At 51.7% G+C, this 15,945-nt stretch overlaps 2 protein-coding genes across 2 annotated transcripts; one reads left to right on the top strand and one right to left on the bottom strand.

The window, feature by feature from the left end:
• Window positions 1-483: 483 nt before the first annotated feature.
• Window positions 484-4,884, bottom strand: MKRN2OS (MKRN2 opposite strand). The gene is made up of 4 exons (XM_027748488.1): window positions 4,688-4,884; window positions 4,361-4,410; window positions 3,471-3,633; window positions 484-1,188 (listed from the first exon to the last, which is right to left on the bottom strand). The coding sequence occupies exons 1-4, from the start codon at window positions 4,882-4,884 to the stop codon at window positions 942-944; spliced, it is 657 nt and encodes a 218-aa protein (XP_027604289.1). The 3' UTR covers window positions 484-941.
• Window positions 4,885-4,968: 84 nt separating this feature from the next.
• On the top strand, window positions 4,969-14,123 carry MKRN2 (makorin ring finger protein 2). The gene is made up of 8 exons (XM_027748531.2): window positions 4,969-5,051; window positions 5,725-5,853; window positions 7,157-7,302; window positions 8,031-8,335; window positions 9,666-9,880; window positions 10,936-11,046; window positions 13,003-13,147; window positions 13,665-14,123. Exons 1-8 carry the CDS (start codon window positions 5,026-5,028, stop codon window positions 13,803-13,805), a joined length of 1,218 nt encoding a protein of 405 aa, XP_027604332.1. The 5' UTR covers window positions 4,969-5,025; the 3' UTR covers window positions 13,806-14,123.
• Window positions 14,124-15,945: the final 1,822 nt, after the last annotated feature.

Raw genomic sequence — 15,945 nt, forward strand, 5'->3', positions numbered from 1 at the left:
GTGTGCAGCTGGAGAGCATGGGGGGACAGGGTTAATGGGGTCTGTGTACAAAAGGGTAAACAAACCCCCAAACATTCATGAACGCTTCTCCATCTCTGAGAAAACAAGACTTGCAGCTAGACCAAAACCAGCTTACTTCATAAAAAATTAGAAGGGAAAAAAGCTGAAATTATTTTCTTAAACTAGAATGTAAGTGAAGTGAAATTCCACAAAGTTCTGGACTGCCCAGTTTTGAGCTCAGCATACATTCTGTGTAATGCACAACAGGTAAAAGTGCTGTTGGAGGAACTTTGTCATTTTAACTCAAATTTTTTTTTAATTCTGTAGTTTTAACTCCAAGATAAATTCTGAGGAGTCTGTTGATTATTACAACTACTAACAGATAAGACACTAAAATATCTCTTAATACTAAGCATCTGTCTTGGTTTGAAGAATAAACATGCAAAATGTAAATTGAAAACTAAATATATCTGGCAAAGAGGCTAGATTTCTTTGTTGTTGTATTTATTAGTAATCAGAGGAAAATAACTTTGCAGGTAGTGAATCTGCATTTGGATTTCAGCAGCATAGAAGCGCATATTCCCTTTTTTCATTTGTCAATAATCAAATGTGACAGAAAAAAAACATTTTGGTTTCCTATGGCTGAAGATACCATAGTTCATTTTCTAAAACCCTTAATTACACAGCAGTTTTGATTTCTGGTAGGAAGTGTCCTTGCAGAGCACACAGTGAATGTAAATAAGAAAACATTTTTGCATATGAATAGTTGCCACAGAAACTCTCTGTAGTGTGTACATCATAGATACATCATTTCACTCAAATGAACAAGGTCAGTATCCTTCAGGTTAAAATTAACTGTGTTTTTAACTAATTAGATCCTGCACCTTAACCCCTGAGATCTGGAGCCTTAAGGCTTTTCCCTGTTTCCTGCTGCAGCTGATTCAGTACAGCAGCTCATCATGCTCAGCACTGCTGCTCTGTCCCTCCTCGGGCAGGGGCACGATGTAGCAGTCCCTGTGTGCCAGCTCCTGGTGCAGGGTGAGGTACCTGGAGGCTCTTCTGCTCTGGGGGAGCACGAACCTCTCTGTGAACTCCCCCTTGCTCAGGGGCTCTTTCCCCTGCCTGCTCAGGACGTGGTTGATGAAGGCCAGGGCAAATGTGTAGCAGTTGTGCTCCTGCTCGTCATACCTGGGGAAAACACCTCCTTAGGAAGAGTTACCACTGAGCCAAGAACTCCCCAGGAACCATCCCCAGCTTCCCTTCATGCTTATGGTTAAATATATTCCGTTCATCACCAGCTGTACTTTCCAGCCCAGGAACTCTAGGCATAAAAACTAAGAGGCTGCAAGACGTGGCAGTAATGCATTCTTATTTTCTAGACTGACTTGGCTCTTGTTAAACCTTTGCTCTTCCCTGTATTGTTCCAAACTCCTTCCTGCAGCCCCAATGTTAATTGTGAGGCCCCACATGTGGTGGTAACGTGGAAGCTCCTTCAAACCCAGTGCCTTCCATCGCTGATGTGCTGATACAGTTGTTGGACAATGTGCCAGTCAAACCCCACTGGCAGTGATCTGTGCCAACTGTGCAAGGATAGAAATGCTAATGGAACAGGAGTGACAGCCATTTAAAATGCTTTTGCCTTTTTTTCCTCTTTTTTTAACCTACCTGCTACCCTGTCCTAGGACACTACAGCACTTATCTGGTCACTGTCAGAATGTTCCTTGTGTTCTCCCAAATGTTTCATGTTGTCCACTAACAGCTTCAATGATTGCATTTACTCCACTCTCTCACCACACTGTGCTGCGTTTCCCCCTGTCCCTGTGTAACTGCATTTGCTCAGACTCCTGTTTGCCACCTGCCTCACCCTCAGGCTGCTCCTCTAAGTGCCTGGCCCCCTGTCCCTTGTTCTCCCCAGCCCTGTGACCCATTCCTTGCCTCGTGCTCTCAGTGGCTCCATGGTCTGTGCTGTCACACAGAGTCTCTGGGAGGATTCCCTGTCAGCCCTGGGGGTTTCTGCAAGATCTGAGGACTGTGGCTATGAAAAGTGACCTTGAGCCCAGCTCAGCAGAGCTCACTCTTCTCTTCAAAGCTCTCCTGGTTTCAGGGCACCTGAAGTGACCTGTGAGCTCCTGTTCAGTAACAAAGCTCAGCTCCTCCTTTTTGGGAAGAGTGTCTTTGGATCCAGACAAGAGAGCCAGCTCCTCTCAGTCACTGCAGGTGCTGTTGGTCCTGGCTGTGGCTGCAGTTCTTTGCAGCTGCTCTACACTGTCCTCCAGTAAATGACAAGCAATCAAGAAAATCAGAACTAGGCTCAGCCTGAACCCAGAGTTGTTACAGGATTAGTTTAGTGCAGTTCCTGTCCATTGAAAACCAGAGGAGTTAATTAAAAGAGTTTTCAGCAGTTCAGTGGTTACTGGTCTAGTTGTGGAAAAAGTAGGTCACTGTGTCAGGAGATGGTAGAAAAGTGAAGAAAAGCTCATAGAAGAGATGAAAACATCTGTCTGCCTTCTGCCAGTGAGGTTTTTTGACACCAAGCCAATTTTAGTATTCCTGTTAAGGCACTGGGAATTGTAAAAGTAACACAAATCCTGTTGGTTTTACAAGTCCATTCTTTAGATGTAAAAGAATTTTTACATCTAAAAATTCTATTCCAAATCAAAGTCTTCCATCTCCTGGTCTGGGGAGATGATGGATGAGGTCTGAAATTTATAGTCAGCATGTACAGAATGGCTAAAAAATGCTTTTGATTTGGTGGGGGGGTTTTCTTTTCTATTATGGCTCTGTGAAGTGACACACCCCCAGGCAGGCTGTGTGTTACTTGGGCTGTTCCCAGGGACAGTCCCAGGGCTTTCCCTGGAGAGCTGCAGTGTGGGGATGTGACAGGGCATGTCTGACCTGGGCATTCACTTCAGGGCTGCATATTGGTGGGACACACCAGCTGAGTTCAAAGGGTGAGGACGCCTTTCTGTATTTACCCATCCAGAGCAATGTTATGGACCAGGTGGAAGAGCTGGAAATGAGCCTGCTGCCCATTTCTCACCACTGACAACCAGAATGTCACCTGGGTGTCAGATCTGGGCAAGAATCCCAGCCTGGTCAGCCTTTAAATGCAAATACACCTAAAACTGCAGAAACCTTGAAAAATAATCCCAGAATGGCACCTGGCCCTTTGTACTGAGCAGCAGGTAGGTGATGTTTCATTAAACTGGGGGTTTCGTGCAAAATTCCCTGAAATAAACTCGTTTTAGAGCTTTCATGTTCCAGCACATAAGTTTGTACTTAAAACTGAAGAATGCTGTGTTTAGCCAGGCCAGGGAGGTTCAGGACAGGCTGACAGGGTTGTCCAGCCTTGGAAATGTGTGTTCTGAAGGAGCACAAGGCTCTGGATGACCCACAAGCCCCCCGGGGTCCAGCCCCATTTATCATCCCAGACTAAAAACTCCATTACACCCACATTTCAAGCCACATACCTGTGAGGAAGCCAGGCCTCTCCCTCGGAAAATTCCTCCAGGAGGTTATCCCACTGCTGCAGGAGCTCCACCATGTGTGGCTGGACCAGGGGGATGCAGATGCACTGCTCCCACCCCGAGTGGGCCCTGTGTACACCCTCCTGGTCATAGTTGTACACCACCCCTGCAACACATAACAGGCTGGCACTGCACAAACAGCCTTTTGGGGGGTTATGTTTTGGGATGAAAGCTATGAGTTTTCCATAATCCTGTTCTTTCTTAGGCTGGTTACACCACAGCTTCCCATCAGTGCCCAGTAGGAACTGCAGGCCCGGCTTCCACCAAAAACCTGCTCTGAGTTTCAGGTGCCTTTTGGTAACAAGAGCAACTTAAGCACAACCAGACTTCATTTTTAACCCCCAAATTAGACCATCTTTATATTAATTAAACACCTGAGGTGACATTTTGCAGGCTGGGCCTACTCTGCGGATAACCCAGTAGGATTTTTAACGTGGCTTTTAAAATGTTTGTTTTTAATTAGGGGTATTTTTAGAACTACCAAAAACCATATTTAATTCATTGTAACTTCTTTAAAGTAGGCCTGGCTTTTCCTTTCCCTGTGTCGGGGTGGAAGGCACCTGTCCATTCCATCCAGTGCCATGTGGAATGTGGGATATGACTTTCACTGGAGCTGTGTCTGCTGCAAGGTGGGATAGATACTTGGCCTCGGGATGTTTCCAGGGTCTCCGTGACCCTCTCCTGGAGGAGCCCAGCAGAGCTCCCAGCTCTGGTCCCTGCAGCCCCCCCAGGGCTTCTCAGCAAAGCTGTGCCAGGCCCGGGATGCTCCGAGCTGGGCCGGCCCCAGGAGCACAGGGGGTGAGGGGGCGGCTCTGGGCACACGGTGTCCTTACCCCGGGAGTCAGTGATCCCCACGTGCAGGTCGGAGCTCCCGTCGTACCCCCTGGAACAGGAGCAGAGTGTTGGATCAGGGCTCGTCCCTCGGGAACATCCCAGCATGCGGGTGGGGGGCAGGGCTGCAGGGACACCCCGGCACGGCAACTCCGCTCCGGAGGGGTCAGCCCTGCCCATTCCCTGCCCATTCCCATACCCTGCCTTGCCCATTCCCTGCCCATTCTATTCCATTCCCATTCCATTCCCATTCCATTCCCATTCCATTCCCATTCCCCGACCTTCCCCCGGCCTTTCCCCCCAGCTCCCTGGCGCCCCCTGGCGGTCACCGCAGGAATGACCCTCGGGTGGGCCTGACGAGGAAGGCGCGGGGCTGTCCGTGTCCGTGCCGGAAGGGGCAGTTCAGCCGGACTGGCGCCGAGGGCAGCCCGCCGACCCCCAAGGCCCCCCCGCACGCGGGGCATTGCGGGGGCGCGCGCCGGCAGTACAGGAGCGCGCGGCAGTGGCGCACGCGCAGCAGCGCCATCGCCCCGCGCCTCCGCCTAAAGCGTCCGGGCGGGAACAACCGCCCAGTGGCGGCGGGGCCGGGCAACAGCCACGCCCCCCGCCCCGCGGAACCCGCGTGCGCGGCGCGGGGAGCCAGCCGGGTGGACAGAGCGGCGGCACCATGAGCACCAAGCAGGTGACGTGCAGGTGAGAGGGGGGACGGACAGACAGGCACGGACACGCGGACAGACACGCGGACACGGCCCGGACGGAGCCCCCGCGCGGCACTGAGCCTCCCCAGCCCGGCCCGGCCCGGCCGGACACCCCCCGGGTCCCCCTCAGAGCACCCCCTCAGCCCCTCACACACCCACACTCCCCTCACAACTTCGCTCCCCCCACACCCCTAAAACACTCTTCACCTCCTCGAACCCCCCTCACCCCCCGACACTCCCCCACACCCCCCTGGAACTCGCTCACAACCCAACACGTCCCTTTACTCTCCTCACTCCCCTCACCCCCCCCGGCTCGCCCCTCACACCCCCTCACCCCTGGCCCAGTCCCGCCTCCCCCGGCGTGGTACCGGGAAAGCAGCGAGGTTGGGGCAGGAAGGCCCGTCCGAGTGACCGGGGGGTTTCTCCACAGAAAGAGTGGCCCGGCATTAGCAGGGGCTGCCCAAGGGGGTTTGGAGCCCGCAGCCCTGGAGGTGTCCAAGGCACTCAGTGCCCTGGGCTGGGGGACAAGGCGGGGATCGGGCACAGGGGGCACTCGCTGGCTTTTCAGACCTCCGTGATCTTGTTAGGAAAACCAAACCTAACCAAACCAGGGTGCTCTGTGTTGTCCCTACAGCAGGGCCCGCCCTGAGCCGTCTCCTCCCCCACAGGTATTTCCTGCAGGGAGTGTGTCGGGAGGGGAGCAAGTGCCTGTTCTCACACGATCTGTCCACCAGCAAGTCCTCCACCGTCTGCAAGTACTACCAGCGGGGGCAGTGCGCCTACGGCTCCCGCTGCAGGTAACACGGCACGGCGGGTTCCCTGCACCGCTCCCGCCCACCCCACACCCTGGGGGGCACAGCGGGGACAGGAGCACGAGGAGAGTTAAACCAGTCACTGAACGCGAGCTTTGCCACAGCCACAACCAGCTTTTGGATCCAGCAGTACAGTTCTGCTCTGGTGTGGCTTCAGCAATTGTTTTACTCTGTAGAAGTGAAACTTGAGGTTTCAGGTGTGTTTTTCATCCAGGTCTCCCCGCAGGAAGAGCTGTTGGATGCCCAAAGCAGGGCTGCAGCTGCACATGGAATGGCCTCTGGCAGCAGGGCTGGCTCCATGTCCCTGGAGAGCCTGGGAGCTGCTGTCCTCGAGCCGCCTCCACGTACATCCCAGTTACAATTCCTGGGATTCCAGCTCTGCCTCGGCACAGCCCCCTCCTTGTGCCCCCTTGGAAAGCTGAGCAGTTCCACACCTTTCCCTGGAGCCTTTGTGTTAAAACTCCCTGAGGAATGCTCTGGGAAATACAGTGCAGGGGCTGATGTTGGTACATTGGTACAGCAGGGATGTGCCCCGCTCCTTCCCAGAGGTACCTGCACCTGGGAGAGGGATCTCTCTGTAGAGTTCCCTCCCTTTGCCTGGTTCATGTGCCAGACTGGATCAGGGGGTTGGACACCAGTGATTCCCACAGCTCCCATCAGCTGCCCTGGAATTGTGTGGGATCTGGCTGGGGGCTGTGTCACTCAAAAGGCTGCAAAGTGGGGTTGGTTCTGATCCAGCTGTTTTGCTGGAGTTTGGGCACTTAGTATCTGTGGGCATTGCAGGTCCTCAGCACAGCACCAGAATCAGAGATGGGCAATATTTTTGTTCCCATGAAAAATATTGTAGCATTTGGGTATGGCCATGGCTTTACTGGACCATCCCCTTTACTGCCCGGGGTGCTCCTGCTCTGCTGCTGGAGGGTGTTTCCATAGTTTTACTGGACGTTTTGAGTCCTTCAGGAACTCAGAAGCCCTTTATCTCCTGTGTGGAGATTCCGCATCCTCTCCCGTGGTGGGGAAGCACAAGGTCTGGGTGCTGCTGCCTGCAGGAGGTGCTGAACTGTGGCTCCTTCCTGCACAGGGCCAGTGCTGCTTGCCTGGGGAGTGGGGAGGTGTGGGGGTGACAAGATCCACCCGCCACGGCCAGTGCGGGCCCAGCGGTGCCCCTGGAGTGGGACACACGCGGCCGGGACCCTGCCGGAGGCTCAGCCCCTTGGACACTGTCCTGAGCTGCCCTTGTGCTCGTCCCCAGCGCCTGTGCTGGCTGTGACCCCCTTTTCTGTCCCAGGTACGACCACGTGAAGCTCCCGGCCCCGAGCGGGGCCGCGGCCCCGCTGCCCCCCGCTGCCCCCCTGAGCCCCCGGCAGCCCCCGGAGCACGGCCCCGGCACCCGGAGCAGGAGGGAGAAGAGGACGCTGGTGCTCAGGGACAGGAGTGAGTGGGAGGGCGCCGTGCTTGTCCTTGGGGCTGGGCGGCAGGGGGGGGGGGTGTCCTCCTTTGATTATTTGAGTTCCATGGCCAGCTACAGAGAATTCCTGCCCGATGGAGTCTCCTACCTCGGAACACTCGTGCCTGTCCTCCCTTCCAGTGGCCTGTGGAGGGACTGGCTTTGAGCTCCCTGAGGGATTTTGTCCACCCTGACGGGAGGGTGGAGCCAGGGGGGGTCGGGCTCTGCTCCCAGACAATCAGCAACAGGACAAGAGGAAACGGCCTCCTCGGGAGGGTCAGGTTGGACATCAGGAGGAATTTCTTCCTGGAAGGGGTGGTCAGGCATTGGCAGGGGCTGCCCAGGGAGGTGGTGGAGTCCCCATCCCTGGAGGTGTCCAAGGAGGGACTGGACGTGGCACTCAGTGCTCTGGGCTGGGGGACAAGGTGGGCATCGGGCACAGGGTGGACTGCATGGTCTCACATGTCTTTTCCAGCCTAAATGATTCTGTGATTTTTTTAGTCTATTTGTAAACAGAAAGCAACTGAAGAAATCTTGCAATTGAACTTTTCAGTAGGTAATTTGGGAACATTCCTGTGATTTGTGAGCAGAAGGAGCTTAGAGATGAGATTTCATTGAGAAGAAAACTTTAAAAAAGCAAACGCAGCTGTTGCTCCTGGGAAGGAGAGGCTGTGGAGTGCCCTGGGCCGTGCAGTGCCTGTGTCTGTCCCCTCAGATCTGTGCGGCTCAGGAGAGGAGAAGCCGCCACCGGGCGCCCCCGGGGACGGGGGGAGCTGCAGTGAGCCTGCGGAGAGCCTGGAGGTGAAGCCCCACTCGTACTTGGAGGCCATCTGCAGTGGGCTGGCAGAGCCCGGGCCCGAGGTGCCCTGCGGGGCCGGGGGGCAGCTGTGCCCCTACTCGGCCCGGGGGCCGTGCCCCGTCGGGGAGCGCTGCCCGTACCTGCACGGGGACCTGTGTGACATCTGCGGCCTCCACGTGCTGCACCCCCACGACCCCGAGCAGAGGAGGGCCCATGAGATGGTAAGGACAGGGCACCCTGGGGGGCTTGGCTCACTGCAGGGCTGGGTGTTGGCTCTACAGTGTTTCGTAGCAGAGCCAGTCCCAAAGAGCTGCCATTGTATTGCTTATCCAGCTAGAGAATGGCTCTAATAGTGGTGTGTTCAAGCATCTGGGGCTTAACTGGGAGCAGTGATGCAGGAATCACCTCGTTTTTTCCTGTTCCATCCCTGTCAGAGACTGGCCTGCAGCCCTCTCCCAGCACACTGAAACTCTGCCAGAATGCCCGTTGCGGGTCAGCCGGTGCCTCGGTGCACGTCACGGACACTGGGACAGGAACTGGGGCTGCTGTGCTCTGGGATGGCCCTGCCGGGGCAGCTTGGCACCTGCTCCTGGCTGGGGCTGGACCCAGGGCACGGGCAAGTGGGGACACATGGGAGGGAGCACAAAGATTTTGGGGCTGAACTTGCAAGCATTGGTGAGGCATTGGCTGGGTAAGGATGGGCTGAAGGGTTGCTCGTTCCTCTTCCTGGCTACCAGGTTTACATCAGGGCTAGCGAGGAGCAGGAGCAGAATCCAAGGGGTTAAAAAGCTCAGGGTTTGTGCAGTCTGTGTGTACTTTTGAGATGTGCTGCTGCAGGAATGCTCCCTCCTCCCAGGAGCTGCTTGGTGCCTGGGTCAGTGTCCAGGCACTGGTGCTCTCAGAAGCAGAGCTGTGTGCTGGATGAGGAGCTGCACTAGTCAGACGTGCTACTAATGGGGAATTATTTTATGTCCTTTGTCATTATGATTATAGTTTGAAGTCTTGTAAATTTATATTACTTTTCAAGCCCTAAGACCTTTGAAAAGTAAAGAGGTAAAACTGTGCAGGTATGAGCAGCAGCTCACCTTGTGGTTATGGATTGTCACCGTGGGGACGAGAAGTGCTGGAGGAAAGCCTGAAATAAGAGCCTAATGCCTTAGCTGCCTAAAACTTAATATCCAGTGAGCGAATGTGGCCTTAATAATAATCAGAGTAACAACCTGAGTGTGGCACTTGTTCTGGACCCTCAATGTGATGTTTTTTCGAGGTGTTTGAAGCATTAAATGATTCGATACCTGTTCCATGAGAGATACAGAAAGGGGTAAATGAAGAGTGCTCAGGCATCCTTATTTCTGACAGTTCTGAAGCTGCAGAGAACATTGAAGGCTGAAATAAGTGATTGGATTTAATGTTCTTGAAATGAAATGATGATGGGTAGGAGTGATGCCCTTAGTGAGTGTTGTGTGTTTTTGCTGTCACAGACCCTTTCCTCAGACACTTCTGTCCCAGCCTGGCAGGGAGTGCACTGACACTGACCTCTGTCCCCCACAGATGTGCATGGCCACGTTTGAGCACGACATGGAGAAGGCCTTTGCCTTCCAGGCCAGCCAGGACAAGGTGTGTTCCATCTGCATGGAGGTGGTGTACGAGAAACCATCGGCCTCGGAGAGGAGGTTTGGGATCCTGTCCAACTGCACCCACACCTACTGCCTGTCCTGCATCCGGCAGTGGAGGTGTGCCAAGCAGTTTGAGAACCCCATCATCAAGTGAGTGTTCTCCTGGGCCCTGCCACTGAGGGGCTTTCAAAGAAAACTGCTGAGCAGGGATTCTGGAGCTGGAAATATGAGCAGAGAGCTCAAGGGCTGGCCTGGCCAGTCCCAGGACTTGGCTATAAGAGCTGTCTCCAAGAGCAGCAGGACACTTGGGGTGTCCTTGGGTAACAGTTCACTTAATGCTCTGGCTCTATGTGAGAAAAGTTTGGTCCTGTCCATGTTGTTGGGGCAGAGTGCAGACACGGGGGCTCTGGAGCAGCTGGGACCTCGTTAACCTCTGCCCCTCACAGTGACCTGTGTGCAAGAACAGCAACTCCTTTTCCTGTGTAGGTGCTTCATTATGGGACTTTTCTCTAAATTGTGGCTTACTCCAGGTAAAGGTCCCACTAATCACACCTTTATCTGTGTCTGAGTATATGCCTTCATCTTCTAGCTCAATAAAAAATGTGTTCCAAACATGTTCCTCCTCAGGTGAGAGAATTTAAAACATCCAATCAGTTTCCTTTTTTGAGCATATCTCTCTCTTAAGTTACAAACACGCTGAGGAAAAGATGGGAAATATTTTCATTCTTCTGCCAAAATAGACTTTTCTCCACAACTTTTATTACAACTTTCGTTGAAGTGAACGTCAGCTCATTGCATTTCCAAAGGCTGAGACACCTTCATTTGTGTTTCTCCTCTGGTTTGGCTTCCTGCTGCAGGGGGGCTGCAGCACTCACAGAGCAGTGACAGTTTGTTTCTGCTGATCTGCTGGGATTGGCAAATACAGGTTTCTGTGCGTTGAGGAAATACCTGTTGCTTTTGTTCAAGTCCAGAACCAAACAGGAGCCCTGACTGCACTGAGCTGGATGATTTCAAGTGAAACTCCAAAGCAGTGCACCCCAAAGTGTGCTGTGCTAACATGGGAGGAGGAGCTGCTGCCTCAGAGTGACAGACCAGCCCCTTCCCTCGGAAAACGCTGCTGCTGGCACGTGTAGGGAGGGTGTCCCTCCTGGGAGGGTGTCCCTCCTGGGAGCAGCAGAGGTAACAGGCACCACTGTTTTGTTCAGGTCGTGCCCCGAGTGCCGAGTGATCTCCGAGTTTGTCATCCCCAGTGTGTACTGGGTGGAGGAGCAGGAGAAGAAGAATGAGCTGATTGAAGCCTTTAAGCAGGGAGTGGGGTAAGTTCAGTAACACACTGTGTGTTGTTCTTTAGATGCACCAAGGGTCAGTCAGTCACTGAGCCTGCATTTCTGAACTTCATGTAATTCCAGCCCATTGTCCAGAGAACTCCTGATCTCTGCTCACTCCTCTGCTTAACTTTGTGGCTGCCATGAAAGGGTCTGGCCTGTAATTGTAGATCAGAAATTATTCAACCTCACTGTGCTCTGAAGTGTTGAAGCTATTTCAGCTCACTTGCCAGAACTGGCTTTACGTGGCTTCTGTTTATCCCTCAGACACAATTGCCTGGACTGTTACTGAGAACAAACAGGGAAGGAAAATGTAATAGTCTCCTGCAATATGGGATAAAAAGTCATGGAGCTTTTGTAATGTCTGCTGGAAATGGCAGATACTCCAGGACTGCATTCCTTATATTGTCCAACAGGGATACTGGGAGCATGGGGAGAGGGCAGTGCTGGAGCAGCTCTGCAGAGCTGTGCTTGCCTGGGATGTGTGAGGGCTTTGTGGTTCACAGAGCAGGGAGATACCATTTCTTATCTCCTGCTCCCTGTTTTTAGGGTGACCAGGCAGAGCTGGGCCTGACCCCAGTGAGCTTGGTCTGTTTTGCTGATGGTTTGCAGCTTTATTCTGTGATATGCATCCACCTTTAAATAGGAGTACAGGAAAAAAATGGGCCTTATTTAGACCCATCTTACTGTGGCTGCAGCTTCTCAGCTGCTTGAAGACCTGTAGAGCTCAGCAGAAGAGTTGAAAGCAGTGCTGCTCCATGAAAGACTTATCCCAGCATCTTGTCTTCTAGTAGGCAAAATATTTCAATGAAATTAAGCACTTAAACTGCAGTTCTTCAGATAGGGGTTGTTTTCAATCCCCCATCACTGGTTTGGTTTATTTTAGCTCCTAAAGACTTTGGATTGAGGTGGTCAGTTGTGCTCCAGAGCCTCAGCACAGTTTTTAAACAGCCCTGTTCCCAGCAGGGTCAGCCTTTGTGCCACTGCATAGAGGTGTAGGTGGTCTTGGAAGTCAAGTTTGACTCTTGTCAACCGTTGTATAGGAGAGGGTGTAAAAAGAGGCTTTGCTGAAGTGCTCAGCTAAGACTAATATATTACAGGTTATGGGTAAAATGTCTTTGGTACAGAAATTCTATGGATAGAGCTCTTGGCAGTTAGTTTAATTTGAGGATTTGGTGTTGGTGGAATGAAAAAATGCTAATAAGATGCTGCTGAAGTGGAGTCTAAGCCAAGAGCTGGAGTCAGGCCAACACAGGATGAAAAAAGTCAGACCAAGAAACCTGGAAGTTTGGAAAAACCTGTTTGAGTGTTTGGGTATTCTGTTTGTTAGGGTTGATCTTTGTGCTCCATGTAGTTGCTATTGGATAGACTGTATCTATGTCTTAGGAATCAGTTCCATCACTATTTTCATATTAACAAGTTCCGTTGCATTTTCCCTGTAGTTTCCTCTTCAGCTGTGTTCATTGTAGAACAATCCAACCCCCCCCAGGTACTGTTGTACAAACTGTGCAAAGATCAACCCTGTGACAAGTTGCTGTGCAGCCTGGACACCTTGGCTGAACAACAAAGATGAGGAAACATAAATTAACAAAGAATTGTCAAAGGAGACGAGGAGGGGAACTGGTTCTTAAAAATATAGTGATAGAAAAGGCAGGAGAAAAGATATCCTAGAAAAACAGCAATGGATTGGCCCATTGTGGTGCACTTTGAACATCCTTCACTTCCACAGCTTAAAAGGAAACTGTCTGTTTGATTTATGATGCTGGTTTTTTATGTGTTTGTTTGCTTTCAGTGATCTCTGCCCTCTGTTTTGGCTGCTCTGAGGGAAGGGGAGGCCAAAGCTCTGGGTGTGAGAACTGAAGCATCACTAAGGCTGAGCCTGGGGACTGAACTGCAGCTCCTTCCTCCCCAGCTGGAGGCAGTAACTCTCTCTTCTCATTGAATCAGGAAAAAGCCCTGCAAGTACTTTGAGCAAGGGAAGGGGACGTGCCCCTTTGGCGGGAAGTGTCTGTACCTCCACGCGTACCCCGACGGCACCCGCGCCGAGCCCGAGAAACCCCGCAAGCAGCTGAGCTCCGAGGGCACAGTGCGGGTGAGCAACGCTGGGGCACTGCTCTGGCACCCTCTGCGGGGAGCAGGGGCTGCTGGGAATGTGCTGTGCCCTGCAGGACAAGCGGAAAAAGCACCTCTCAATGCCCCTTGGGGCAAAGGTTTGTTCTTAGGGGAAGGAAAATGCACCTCATTTAACAGCAAAATATTTGCTCTATTTTTTCAGCTAGTCCTTCTCAGGGCACACCTTTCCTCGCAGCAATTCTGCCCTTACAGCTTTCAGCCACACTGCTAAAAGCTCATGTCATGTGCCTGCACAGAGCTAGCCCTAAGGGCAGCTAAAAAGGTTTAAAGCCTCCTCAGAAACTCGTCCTGGCCTGCATTTGGTGCTGGCTGTGTCCACTCCCCCCTTCGTGCAGAGAGGGGTCGTCACCCTGAGCTCACCACACAAACCCAGCTCTGCAGTCCCAACTCAGGGCTGTTCTGCTGAGGAAGGGCTGCCAGGGCAGAGTTCAGCTCTGGGGCTGGTTCCTGCTCAGGCACATCTCTCTCTGTTGCAGTTCTTCAACTCGGTGCGTCTGTGGGACTTTATCGAGGACAGGGAGAGCCGGGCGGCGCCGGACACGGACCAGGTCACGGAGCTGGGGGAGCTGTTCATGCACCTCTCGGGGGCTGAGGAGGACCCCACTGCTGCCCAGTGAACGCAGCACAGCCCTCCACCCACAGCAGTGCAGCTATTGATTAGCCTTGCCTTTACCCTCTGCAGCACAGGTAGAACAAAAGTGCCCTGTGGTTTACTGTGCAGTCCCGGTGAAGTTTTCAGATAGTTTTTGTATGGCAACAAAAATACTAAAATATATTTAAAAAAAATAAATTGACTGCATGGAAAAAAAAAATCCCTTAATCACAAGAGGGTTTTCTCCCTCTCTGGCCCAACATATGCTGTCTTGTGAGCTGAGTGGTAGTGTAAATACAGTGCCAGGTAAAGCTTAAGCTGGTAAAAACTGTTGCTAAATAGAGTTTGGGTGCTTTTTTTTGTTTTCTACACTAAATCAACTAAATGTATAACTACAAAACCCACTGGGAACAATGGTTAGTGTACATTTTTCTCCTTAAAAAGGAGACCTGAGATTTAAGACCTTACACATTGTACCTCAGACAGTACCTAGAGTTCAGGATAAAGTTTACTGCACTCTTGGGGTGGATGTCTTGGGAGTGGGGCTGGACAAGGCCTGGCTCTCCCAGACACTCCCAGTTGGGTTCCCACCCTTGTTTTATGCAAACTGAAGTGCAGGGAGGCAAGAAGTGGCTCTTGGAGCAGCTGCTGTAAAGCAAATGCAGCTGCACTGATTCAGAAACTCGAGCAGAGCAACACTGGTGTCACAAGGCAGAGCTAAATTGAACTTACAGCGCAAACTGGAGCTTGGAAACTGCAGCATGAGAGAAAGGCATTGTCAGTAATCAGATCCACCGTCCTGCCCCAGAACTGGGAGTGGCTCTGCAGCTGCTCTCTGTCTCCATCTGCCTTTTCCAGAGCAAGACCAGCGATGTCGGAGGCACAGCAGGGGTGAGGGATTTAGGCACATCTCTGCTGAGTGAACAGAGTTTACTGAATTCTGGTTTTGTTAAAAATGGCATTCATGTTTGTGCTGCAAAGGGAGTTAGATTGTGAAATTTGATACACAAAGTTGATTCTGCTCAGTCATTTGCATGAACTTTGCAGTTAAACTAAGAATTGTGTCTGGACACAGGTGAAGTGGCTGCTGAGTCACAGCATGAACACACCTGAGCTGTTACCAGCCCTGCAGGGGAGGGGAGCTCAGGTTCTCTAAATACATCCCTTGGGATTAGAGTGAAACCACAATGAACGAACAGCGTCTGTAAATATATATGTGTGTGTGTATGCACATATATATATATATATATATATATGTAGGGTTTATTTTAGAACGATTCCGTTAAAGTGGAAAGCAGTGATGGAGTCAGTTTGGTTATTATCTATATTAATATAGCAACATAAAGGCATAACAATAACACTTCTGAAAGTGTATAAAGGAAAGAAAGAAAGAGAAAGGAAACATCAAAGTAGAAAGATCTCACCCCATGTGGATCCAGCGCTGAGGTTTGGTTGGTGCAGTTTGCATGTCCATGGGTCAGTGATGGTGACATTCCTGATCCATCAGGGGAGGGGAAGAGCCACGGAACACCAAGGTCAGTGGATAATGTTCCTTCAGGGTTAGGTGGGAACACCCAGGTACCTCCCCTGGGTGTGAGGCAAAAGGGAGGAACCTTAATCTGTGATTCAAACACGTGCCAGTGGTACCCGGTTAGTGACCCCAGGATTATCCACTGCTGGTTGGCTTTTCTGGGTCAGAAGTGGAGCTGAGAAGGTCCTGGATGGCAGCCCAGCACCTGTGTACGGGAGAACTGCCCTCTCTGTGCCCAACACTTCCCCCGGACTGAACATGCCAGGTTTGCTCTCTGTTCTGACCTGGGAAATGGAACTTGCCCAGATATATTTCCCCCTGGAGTTAATTTCTAGCAGTACTTACTGCAGAGTCAGGCCTTGCCTTGTGTCTGTAACAAACACCAATTCTCAGCTGCTTTACAAAACTGGCCCATGGAGGCACAGCAAAGGTCTCACTGAAGTCCTGTTAGTACAACTGGTCATCACTAATTACAAAGATGAAGGAAAATCATCACTGAGATGTCATACAATAAGATGAATGTTCAAGAGCACCTGCCCAAACATACTTTCTACTTCAAAATACTCACAACAGCCCTTACCCTCCCACTGAAATTTGTTTCTAGGTGCTCCTGTACATATTTTTTCCACAAAGA

Source organism: Pipra filicauda, unplaced genomic scaffold (genome assembly GCF_003945595.2).
Source record: "Pipra filicauda isolate LSUMZ 115617 unplaced genomic scaffold, ASM394559v2 scaffold309_size868695_pilon, whole genome shotgun sequence".
NCBI classification, from domain to species: domain Eukaryota; kingdom Metazoa; phylum Chordata; class Aves; order Passeriformes; family Pipridae; genus Pipra; species Pipra filicauda.

Coding starts and splice junctions, on each gene's coding strand:
- MKRN2OS (XM_027748488.1), bottom strand. CDS start 4,884: ATGGCGCTGCTGCGCGTGCGCCACTGCCGCGCGCTCCTGTACTGCCGG. Junction 3,634..4,360: donor GGGGATCACTGACTCCCGGG/GTAAGGACACCG, acceptor TATGTGTTGCAG/GGGTGGTGTACAACTATGAC. Junction 1,189..3,470: donor GAGGCCTGGCTTCCTCACAG/GTATGTGGCTTG, acceptor TGTTTTCCCCAG/GTATGACGAGCAGGAGCACA.
- MKRN2 (XM_027748531.2), top strand. CDS start 5,026: ATGAGCACCAAGCAGGTGACGTGCAG. Junction 5,052..5,724: donor ACCAAGCAGGTGACGTGCAG/GTGAGAGGGGGG, acceptor CCTCCCCCACAG/GTATTTCCTGCAGGGAGTGT. Junction 5,854..7,156: donor GCCTACGGCTCCCGCTGCAG/GTAACACGGCAC, acceptor TTTCTGTCCCAG/GTACGACCACGTGAAGCTCC.